The sequence below is a fragment of the Brassica napus genome, chromosome C7, assembly GCF_020379485.1.
Source record: "Brassica napus cultivar Da-Ae chromosome C7, Da-Ae, whole genome shotgun sequence".
NCBI classification, from domain to species: domain Eukaryota; kingdom Viridiplantae; phylum Streptophyta; class Magnoliopsida; order Brassicales; family Brassicaceae; genus Brassica; species Brassica napus.
In genome coordinates this window covers 35,897,315-35,909,068 of record NC_063450.1, presented here as the reverse complement: position 1 = coordinate 35,909,068, position 11,754 = coordinate 35,897,315, and the positions used below count along the sequence as shown (strand labels likewise).

Sequence of the window (11,754 nt, the reverse complement as noted above, 5' to 3'; positions counted from 1 at the left end):
AAACGTTTGTACTACGTATTTAGGCTTACAAAAAAAAAGTTGTGTGCCCTGGAATATATACACTGTTTGGAGTTCATGGATTTTTATAAAATTTGTTTTAAAACTCGAATACCAATTTATGGACGTTTCCTATTAGTTGCTAAGTCATAACGATGGTCAATCAAATAAACTTCAATGAACGATGCAAATTATTTGTAGCTTAACCATTGTAAGTTCCATCAAATAAGCTTTACAGAATTAATACTGGCATCACACTAATGTTTATAATCAACAAATATAATTGTCATCGTAAGTGACCCCGTGCCTGGCACGGGTCTTCACCTAGTTAGCTAAATAGTATGATATAATGTTTGGGTAGGGAGTGCATTTACTAATATACTAGATTAAGATCCGCACCTTGCGCGGGATAAAAATTATATATATAAATTATTTTATGTATTATATGTTCTTACATATTATGAAATAATAAATATATATTAAATAATTAAAAGTCACTAACTATTACATATATAATAAAATTGGTGCGAACGTATAAATCAATTTTATTAATACAAACAATTTTTTTTAAAAATTTGATAGGATATGTAATTAAATTTAAATGATATTAACATACATAGTATATTTTTAATATTAATGTCTATTTTTTTTAATGGTGTTTTCTACTCATATGTTTTTTTTATCATGTGTATCTTTAATAGCAAAAACTTTAAATTACTGATAACAAAATTTTCATTGTGGGACTAAAATTTTAGTAATTGATAATTTAAAAAAAATTATCAATGTTAGTTCAAAACTTTTATCAAAAAAATTATTCAAAGTAAATTTTGAAACTAAAATATTTATTTATTCAATATGGTTTATAGTTTAATTTAGAATGATATATATATATACATATATATTTTAAATCTTAATTATTAATTAAATTAGACTTTTACTTATATGATTTTGTAATCATTTGTATTTTGTCATAACAAAAATTTTAAACCATGGATCACAAAATTTGAATGTGAGACTTTTAACAATTTTAGTAATTTATAGTCATTTTTTAAAATTCAAAATATAAAATATACAGAAAAAACTAAATTTTTATAATATGGTTATTTTGTTTTTTTTTTAAGTTATTTTAATAGTTTTAAATTAAACAAATTTGATAGAAGATACATTTTTTTTATCAGATCTTTTTTATTCAAAATCATTAATTGTCATATATATTTTACCCACATTAGGCAATTCCGTAATCTTTATTTAAGGAAATAATAATTGACATTAATAATGAATTTATGGTTAGTTTAATAAAAAGTTTATTATATAATTAGATGAACCAACCTATTTCTCTAGTAATTCTAAGAATCATCTTAGTGATGATATGTGGCTACAAAAAGAAGTTGTAATGTTTCACAAATAATATACAGGGGATTTATTTACTCCATTTTAAGATCGTCGAAAGTAGGAGGATTACACACACAAAAAAAAGATGCTAGCGAAACAAACGCCATTAACAAAACAAATGCTCCCCAAGCTATTACAAACAAGCTCTTCAAAGCCGAAGCAGCTTAAGAAGATCCATGCTCTTGTACTAACATCCGGTTTCTCTATCAAGAACAGCCTCTTAACCCAGCTGTTAGAGAATCTCACCCTCGTAGGTGACATGTGTTACGCACGTAAGGTGTTCGACGAAATGCACAAGCCGAGGGTTTTTCTCTGGAACACTCTTTTCAAAGGGTACGTCAAAAACAACCTACCGTTCGAAAGTGTCCAACTTTATAAGAAAATGCGTGATCATGATGTCCGTCCTGATGAGTTTACTTACCCGTTTGTGGTGAAGGCGATCTCTCAGCTGGGTGTTTTGGCCCCCTGTGGCTTTGCCTTCCATGCCCATGTGGTGAAACATGGTTTTGAGACTCTTGGGATCGTTGCAACTGAGTTAGTGATGATGTACATGAAGTTTGGTGAATTGAAGTCGGCTCAGTTCTTGTTTGAGTCTATGCAAGGCAAAGATTTAGTGGCTTGGAATGCGTTTATTGCGGTTTGTGTCCAAACGGGAAACTCGGCTTTAGCTCTCGAGTGTTATAACAAAATGTGTGCGGATGATGCTGTTCTGTTTGATTCTTTTACGGTTGTGAGTATGCTTTCTGCTTGTGGTCAGCTAGGCTCTTTGGAGATTGGTAAAGAAGTTTATGATCGTGCGAGGAGAGAAGGTATAGATTGTAACATAATCGTCGAAAACGCAAGGCTTGATATGTTCTTGAAGTGTGGTAGCACTGAAGAAGCAAGGGTGCTGTTCGAAGAGATGGAACAGAGGAATGTTGTTTCTTGGAGCACGATGATCGTAGGATATGCAATGAATGGAGATAGTGATGAAGCCTTGGCACTGTTCAATATGATGCAGAACCAGGGGATAAGACCGAACTACGTGACGTTTCTCGGGGTCTTATCTGCTTGTAGCCATGCTGGACTAGTGGATGAAGGGAAAAAGTATTTCGGTATCATGGCTAGATCGAGTGATAAGAGTCTTGAGCCGAGGAAAGAGCATTATGCATGTATGGTTGATCTATTAGGACGCTCTGGTCTTCTAGAAGAGGCTTATGAATTTATCAAGAATATGCCACTGGAACCTGATGCAGGTATCTGGGGAGCCTTGTTGGGTGCTTGTGCGGTTCATGGTGAGATTAAATTGGGCCAGAAAGTAGCTGACGTTCTTGTAGAGACTGCTCCGGACATAGGTGCATATCAAGTGCTGCTGTCTAATATATATGCAGCTGCTGGTAAATGGCATTGTGTTGACAAAGTAAGGAGTAAAATGAGGAAGCTCGGCACTAAGAAGGTTGCTGCGTATAGCTCAGTTGAATTTGACGGCCAACTCCATTATTTCAATAGAGGAGACAAATCACATCCGCAGACAAAGGCGATATATGAGAAACTGGAGGAAGTTTTGAAGAAGATAAGGAGCATGGGGTATGTTCCCCAAACTGGTTCGGTGTTTCATGATGTGGAAACAGAGGAAAAAGAATCTTCTCTCAGCCATCACAGTGAGAAGCTAGCGATTGCATTTGGACTTATCAATGGGAGAGTGGAAGATCCTATAAGGGTTATGAAGAACTTGAGAACCTGTGATGATTGCCACGTTTTCGCCAAGTTTGTTTCCAGGGTTACTTCGAGAGACATCATCATGAGAGACAAGAACAGGTTTCACCACTTCAGAAATGGTGTTTGCTCTTGCAGAGAGTTCTGGTGATTTCACTTATTCATATGTTCTGATCGGTAAAATAGTTCTGATCATCCACAGATTTTGAATGTATCTGAAGACCAGTTTATAACTAAACCAGGTTCTTGATCAATAAAACTTGGATATGGCAACAAATTGTGAAGCTATGGTTTCATGCTTATGCAGTCATCAGATGCCTGAAACAGAGAGACTCTATTGAATAAGGTAGAGAAAAGCTACGTCAGTTTGTACATTAGTCTCATTATTGCTTACTTGATCTTTAATACTAGATCATTATTATGTACATTTTTTGCCTGGACCTGCATCACGTTTTTGACATTTAATTGGTTTTGGTATCTTTCTTAAGAAATGTCATTGATTTCTACAGGTCTATTTTGATACTTTTTGCAGGAGTTTACATGAGTCAAATATGTGAAATTATAATTAAAGGTTAATGTCAGTCAATTAGATGCTCCCTTGACACTGATCATAAACTGAATTTGCCTCTGTTTATGGTTTTTCTCTTAGAGTTGAAAAGCATGGACATAAAAATAAGCACAAAAAAGACAAAAGGCTTTCTCTTGAGAAAGACAGGACAATAGATCTGAATGAAACAGAGAGATGGAAACAAAACAGAGAACAGAGGTTATTACTTGTGAAGCAAGAACATCTCTGCAACAATGGTTTATAGTTTTCAGTTTAGCAAAATTAAGGTAAATCCCCATCCATTAAAAGCTACTTGCTTTAATTAGTAAAAACACTTTGTACATTATATCAAATACACATAGTATCCCCTTCTCTCTCTATCTCCTCTCAGAAAACATAAATTCGATATTATTTTCCCCGGAGACAACGGCTATTAATACTGAAATGTAGTACACTGCACCATCTCCAAGCACAATGGTAGAAGAATCTAAAATTTAATTTTAAAATTGTGCAGAGAGAACAATTAAAGCATTGGAGGTGAGATAACAAAAATTAATGATCTGAGTAGTACAGATATTGTTAAAACACGTTTAGAAAATGATGGTCGGTGATCATCGCTTCGAAGATGATTACGGCTTGGACGGTGGCCGTAAATGGAAATGAGTTTTGTCAACTCTTGTAGGCACTTACCAATTCTCATAATCTCTATAAATACCAAGCCATGCCATCAGCTCACATTCATCCCAAAATCAAAATCACAAAGAGAAGTGAAGAAGAAGAAGAACGTAAGGAAAAAAAAAATTCTATAATTTCTTACGGGTATTTGGGATCGGGTTGAGAGAAAATTACTTAGAGAGTTTGGGTATTTTCTCCTATTATAACGAGAAAATTATTAATCAATTTCTCCGTTATAATTGAGAGGTTGTAACTCCTATTAATTTTCTCGTAATAAATTTTTCTACCTTGTCCGTGGTTTTTACCCTTTGGGGTTTTCCACGTTAAATCCGGTGTTCCATTTATTACACTATTTCTCAAATTATTAGCTGCGACCCTGCTCTATCCAGTCCAGTTTTACAACAAGTGGTATCAGAGCATAGGTTCTGGAAGAAGCAATGGCAGCAAGATTTGAGATCGAAAAATTCAACGGCAGTAACTTTGCGTTGTGGAAGTTGAAGATGAAGGCTATCTTGAGAAAAGATGGTTGTTTAGCTGCCATTAGTGCAAGACCGGCTACATACACAGATGATGATAAATGGAACGAGATGGATGAGAATGCTATGGCAAATCTTCATCTTGCCCTTGCAGATGGAGTGTTGTCAAGCATAGAGGAGAAGAAGACTGCAAAGGAGATATGAGATCACCTTGCAAAATTGTACGAGGCCAAATCGATGCACAATAAAATTTTCCTCAAGAGGAAGCTTTATACCCTTCGAATGGGAGAATCTACTTCAGTGACGGAGCACATCAACACCTTGAATACTTTATTTTCTCAACTCACTTCGTTGAGTTATAAAGTAGAATCACAAGAACGTGCTGAGCTTCTACTTCAAAGTCTACCAGATTCATATGATCAACTCATCATCAACTTAACAAATAATGTCTCCACCGACAGTCTAGTCTTTGACGATGTTGCAGTTGCGGTTCTTGAAGAAGAAAATCGGCGCAAAAGTAAAGAAGACAGACGAGAAAATTCCCAAATAGAGGCATTGACGGTGATGAGAGGGAGATCAATGGAACATGGCTCAAGTGGGAGTCACAAACATGGTAGATCAAAGTCAAGAAGTAAGAAGACTTTTAAATGCTACCACTGTGGCAAGAAGGGTCACTTGAAGAAGGATTGTTGGGAATTAAAAAATTCCAACCCTCAAGGAAATGTCGCAAACACTTCAGATAATGGAATAGCGCTATGTTGTGAAGCAGCAATTTCAAGTGAAAATAGAAGAAGGTTCGCTGATATATGGTTGTTCGACTCAGGAGCTACACATCACATGACCTCTAGAAGAGAATGGTTCCATCATTATGAACCCATCTCAGGAGGATCTGTGTACAGTTGCAATGATCATGAACTTAAGATTGTTGGCACTGGATCCATTCAACTGAAGATGTATGATGGTACAGTTTGTACTATTCACGAGGTGCGACACGTGGAAGGCCTGAAAAAGAATTTACTATCTGTGGGGCAACTTGATGATCTTGGTTGCAAAGTTGAGGTTGAAAATGGTACTCTAAAAGTAATTAGAGGAGCACTTGTGCTTATGAAAGGAGAGAAGATAGCTGCGAAGTTATACATGTTAAGAGGAGAAACTTTGTCAGAATCAGAAGCATCTGTTGCTTCAAGCAGTTCCAGTGAGAAAGCTACTACGGTGTGGCATCAGAAACTTGGGCATATGTCTGAACAAGGCATGAAAATTCTTGCAGAGAAGAAGTTACTTCCGGGTCTCACAAAGGTATCACTATCCTTTTGTGAGCATTGTGTGACAAGCAAGCAGCATCAGTTGAAGTTTAGCACGTCAAATTCTAGAAGTAAAGTTATTCTAGAATTGGTTCACTCTGATGTGTGGCAAGCACCAGTTATATCACTAGGAGGAGCGAAGTACTTTGTGTCCTTCATCGATGACTACTCCATGAGATGTTGGGTGTATCCTATCAAGAGTAAGGCAGATGTGTTTTCAGTTTTCAAAGTTTTCAAAGCACGGGTTGGAACTTGAATCTGAGAAGAAGATCAAGTCTTTGAGGACAGATAATGGAGGTGAATACACTGGTGATGTATTTAGCCAATTCTGTAAAGTAGAGGACATCAAAAGGCAGTTCACTACATCATACACTCCTCAACAAAATGGAGTGGCAGAGCGGATGAACAGGACTCTGTTAGAAAGAACAAGAGCAATGTTGGGAGCTGCAAGCTTAGAGAAGAAATTCTGGGCAGAAGCAGTCAACACCGCTTGTTATGTGATAAATCGGTCGCCATCAACTGCAATTGAGTTGAAAACACCAATGGAGATGTGGACAGGAAAGCCCGTCGACTATTCAGACCTCCATATATTTGGGAGTCTAGTGTACGTAATGTACAATAACCAAGAAACTACAAAGCTAGATCCAAAGTCTAGAAAGTGTGTGTTCTTGGGATATGCTGATGGAGTCAAGGGGTATTGCCTGTGGGATCCCACTGCCCACAAGGTTATAATCAGCAGAGATGTTATCTTCACAGAAGATAAGAAGATCGAAGAAGAAAGAAGCAGTTCAAAAGAAAGGTCAGAGACTGTAGCAGTACAAGTGGAAAAGGAGAATTCTTCTGGAGCAACACCAGAACACGAGGAAGCCGAACCTGCTGAGTTGGAAGAAGAACTTGGTAAAGGAAAACGTGTAAGAACTACACCAGCTTGGCACGAGGATTATGATCTGAGCTGCAATGTTGCATATTGTCTTTTAACTGAGGACGGAGAGCCATCAAATCTCAAAGAAGCAATGAGCAGTCCAGATGTTTCTCAGTGGATGGAAGCAATGCAAGAAGAAATTGAAGCTCTACATAAAAATAAAACTTGGGAGCTCATACCATTACCGCAAGGAAGAAAAGCCATTGGAAACAAATGGGTCTATAAGATCAAGCGAAATGGTGATGACCAAGTGGAGCGGTATCGTGCTAGATTGGTGGTGAAAGGATATGCTCAGAAAGAAGGCATTGACTTCAATGAAATTTTTTCACCTGTGGTTCGACTTATTACAGTTCGGATACTGTTGGCAATGTGTGCTACATTTGACTTACATCTAGAGCAACTAGATGTGAAGACAGCGTTTCTTCATGGAGATCTTGAGGAAGAAATCTATATGCTCCAACCAGAAGGTTTTGAAGAAAAAGAAAAGGAGAACTTGGTTTACAGGTTAAACAAATCTTTGTACGGTCTAAAGCAGGCGCCAAGATGTTGGTACAAGAGATTTGATTCCTTCATCATGAGCCTTGGATATAGCAGACTTCATGCAGAACCTTGTGCATATTTCAAGAGGTTTAGTGAAACAGAGTTCATTACTCTGCTGTTATATGTAGACGACATGTTGATAGCAGGCCCCAACAATGATCGTATCAATGAATTGAAGGCACAGTTGGCTAGGGAGTTCGAGATGAAGGACTTGGGACCAGCAAACAAGATTCTAGGGATGCAAATTCACCGAGACAGAAATAATAGGAAGATTTGGCTGTCACAGAAGAATTATTTGAAGAAAATCTTGCGGAGGTTCAACATGCAAGATTGTAAGCCAATCTCTACCCCACTTCCTATTAATTTCAAGTTATCCTCCAGTATGAGTCCTAGCAGTGAAGAAGGAAGGATGGAAATGTCTCGAGTACCGTATGCATCAGCAGTGGGGAGCTTAATGTTCGCAATGATTTGTACACGACCGGACATTGCACAAGCAGTGGGAGTAGTAAGTCGGTACATGGCGAGTCCTGGCAAAGAGCATTGGATTGCCGTAAAGAGGATTTTACGGTACATTAAAGGAACCTCGGATGTTGCATTATGTTATTGAGGATCAGACATTGTTGTCAGAGGATATGTTGATTCAGATTATGCAGGCGATCTAGATAAAAGCAAATCCACAACCGGTTATGTGTTTGCCCTCGCTAGCGGAGCTGTAAGTTGGGTTTCAAAACTACAGTCAATTGTGACTACATCAACAACCGAAGCAGAGTATGTAGCAGCTACACAAGCTAGTAAAGAGGCGATGTGGTTGAATATGGTAATGGAGGAACTCAGGCACAAACAAGAGAAAATTTCTCTTTTTTTGTGACAGCCAGAGTGTCGTGCATCTTGCTAGGAATCCAGCCTTTCATTCAAAAACCAAGCACATACGAGTCCAGTATCACTTCGTTGAGAAAGTGGAAGAGGGCACGATGGATATGTAGAAGATTCATACAAAAGAAAACGTAGCAGACTTTATGACAAAAGCAGTCACTACTGACAAGTTTATTTGGTGTCGATCCTCTTGTGGCCTGAAGGAGACGTAAGCAACATGGAATGACAAGGTAGAAAGAATGGTGTGAAGATCCGATTGATCCTCAATCAAATCTTCAAGTGGGAGATTGTTAAAACACGTTTACAAATTGATGGTCGGTGATCACGGCTTGGACGGTGATTACGGCTTGGATGGTGGCCGTAAATGGAAATGAGTTTTGTCAACTCTTGTAGGCACCTACCAATCCTCATAATCTCTATAAATACCAAGCCTTGCCATCACCTCATATTCATCCCAAATCAAAATCACAAAGAGAAAAGAAGAAGAAGAACGTAAGAAAAAAAATTTCTATAATTTCTTACGGGTATTTGGGAGGGTTGAGAGAAAATTATTTAGAGAGTTTGGGTATTTTCTCCTATTATAACGAGAAAATTATTAATCGATTTCTCCATTATAATTGAGAGGTTGTAACTCCTATTATTTTTTTCGTAATAAATTCTTTTACCTTGTCTGTGATTTTTATCCTTTGGGGTTTTCCACGTTAATTCCGGTGTTCTATTTATTACACTATTTCTCAAATTATTAGCTGCGATCCTACTATATCCGGTCCACTTTTACAACCGATATGAGAAGGTTCTCCCCTGAATCAAGGGTCAAGATCGTTTGATAAGACCCATAAGATAAATAAAAGAATATAGAATACAGAGAGCTAATTCAATAAAATAAGTTAAAAATATTTCCAGCTTTTTTCTCTCTTCCTTCTACTTCTTCTTCTTTCTCGCTATCCAAAGAAGTCCAGACAAATCTTTTTGTTACTTAGGCTTCACTCAAAGAAAGAAAAAGAGTTTATCTTTTGGGTTTATCCTCTGTTACTACTCGAAGAAAACCCATTTTTCTCAGCTGTTTCTTGAATACAAACCTGCTCTGCACTACCAAACACCGAGAAAAAGGAAAGAAACTTCTTTCGAAAGAAAACAGAAACGTACTCAAATATTTTTTTCGCTTACCTCATGGGCTTCTCATAAAAACCGTTTTCTCTTCACTCATATCAAACCGCCATGGAAGATTTTGTAGGGAAAGAGCGTGACAAAAGAAGAAGAAGACGAGCAGCCACCTCCACCATGTTCTTGTGGGGAATCTTGTTCTTTGCTCAGTTTTGTTTGTCTTCTTCATTAGCTCTTTCTCCTGATCAGTATCATCACCAATCCATCCCTTCACCAAGGAAGGCTGGTCGTTTCCACAATACAGCCTCGTTTCAGTCCCCTAGAGCCTCAGTGTCGTTCATAGGTCCACGTCGAAGAGAAGAAAACATAGATGATGTTTTTAATGACGACAAGAGATTAGTTCACACAGGTCCAAATCCTCTCCACAACTAAAAACTAGTTAGCATCACGTGTCTGGTTTCTCTTTTGAGCAATCGCCTGCAATATCTGCTTTGAAATGTCTCGTTACTTCGGTAGAGTTTTTATAATGTAAACTTTTGTTGTCGCTATTGAGATATATAGATCATTATTGTTAGTCTTCTTGTCCCTGATGCTAAGAAATGATCTTGTGTTCTCTTTGTTGTAACTCTTTTGCTTCAATGGTAACCATCGACCTTCAAGGTCCAAGAATTACTGAAAATAGGTTTTAATTTATTTATTTAGTTATATCAGTATGTTTAGAAGTTCCATGTTCTAAGAAAGTAAACAGTAGTCTGAAGATTCCGATGCATGGATTTCTTCGAAGGATCATGTTCTTTTGCATAAAAGAAGGTTGTCTTTTTGTGATAAGTGATTAGTTAATGTATTTTATTGTTTTCTAAATCTTGATGTTAGATGTGTTCAAAGATTCCAAATTCCTAAACTATATATAGTACTAATAAAGTTGATGTAATCGTATAGTTAAACGACCATTTTAAAATTGATAAATGAACATGAAAGCTGTTGACTGCTTCCTCTTGAAAAAGGGCCAAAGACTTGAAATGTGGTGAATTTCATGCATAATAACTATTTAATCATTAAGAGATGAGCTGCCCATTGTTTTGGATTTTGGATTTTTCATATATTATAAAAGTGAGAATATAATAGGCTGATGGTAAAAAAAAGAAATACTACATACTTTTAGGGGGTGCATTTACTAGATATGTCATATGTGTGGGTGTATTTTTCTTAGACTGACATGGATGTAAATTGTCTACTTATATATGCTGAGTAATATACTACGTCGAACCCTAATAATAGAATAGTCGATAAAGAATTACATATCATAAAATTAATATTTTTGGAATTGATAATTACTCCTATTATTTATACGAGTACGTTTTTATATCATTTGCTTGCACCAAAAAAAAAACTTTGAACTTAATGCATACGTCTCTCGATGGTGATGCCTGCCTGTTCCCAGTGACCTCTATTTTTATTTTCTCAAAATTATATACTTACAAAACACATTTAATGCTCACATGAATACCAGTACTACTAATTCTCTCACGGATTAATGATTCTCTTTGGCTAAAAAGATTTCCATTAAAGAATTATATTTTGAAGTTTCTAAAACTCTATATTCGAAGTTTAAAGTTATTCTTCTCTAAAAGCAAAACTTTAAACTCAATTTCAAAACTATTTATATTTCATAATATGATCCTTATATTTGTCATAACTAATTTGAATTCATAAAACTTTTGTAAATAACTAGGACATATATAAACATATTACAATAATATTAATTAATAAAATATTTTATTAAATATAAAAATTCAAATAATAATAGATTAATTAATATTAAACTTCAAACAAAATAAAATGATTTTTGTAATGCATATATGATCTATTAGTGTATTTCGAAGTAAAAATGGCTCTCCTCATTTTTACTTTGTAGATTACGAGCTAAAAATTGTTGAAATCGGGTAATATTGATACTTGTAAATACATTAGTTTGGAACAAGAAAGTAAAAGAGAAATATATAATATTGCTAAAATACTAATTTTATTCGATGATATTAATACTTGTGAATATATTCGATATGAACAAGAAAGAATTGTACGAAAAAGACATCAAAAACAACAACAACAACCATCTTCATTTACATACAAAAAATTGGACAATATTTAAAAATTTGAAGGTTCCGGATCAAACTTACCTGACTAGTAGTGTTGTTGTAATATTTAAATTTGTGTAATAGTTATATTTTCATG

At 35.9% G+C, this 11,754-nt stretch overlaps 2 protein-coding genes across 2 annotated transcripts; both read left to right on the top strand.

The window, feature by feature from the left end:
• The first annotated feature begins 1,422 nt into the window (after window positions 1-1,422).
• On the top strand, window positions 1,423-3,598 carry LOC125590273 (pentatricopeptide repeat-containing protein At2g01510, mitochondrial-like). The gene has a single exon (XM_048763712.1). It carries the CDS (start codon window positions 1,475-1,477, stop codon window positions 3,233-3,235), a length of 1,761 nt encoding a protein of 586 aa, XP_048619669.1. The 5' UTR covers window positions 1,423-1,474; the 3' UTR covers window positions 3,236-3,598.
• Window positions 3,599-9,305: 5,707 nt separating this feature from the next.
• On the top strand, window positions 9,306-10,219 carry LOC125590274 (CLAVATA3/ESR (CLE)-related protein 16-like). The gene has a single exon (XM_048763713.1). The coding sequence runs from the start codon at window positions 9,637-9,639 to the stop codon at window positions 9,952-9,954; it is 318 nt and encodes a 105-aa protein (XP_048619670.1). The 5' UTR covers window positions 9,306-9,636; the 3' UTR covers window positions 9,955-10,219.
• The last annotated feature ends 1,535 nt before the right edge of the window (window positions 10,220-11,754 follow it).

Coding starts and splice junctions, on each gene's coding strand:
- LOC125590273 (XM_048763712.1), top strand. CDS start 1,475: ATGCTAGCGAAACAAACGCCATTAACAAAACAAATGCTCCCCAAGCTA.
- LOC125590274 (XM_048763713.1), top strand. CDS start 9,637: ATGGAAGATTTTGTAGGGAAAGAGCGTGACAAAAGAAGAAGAAGACGA.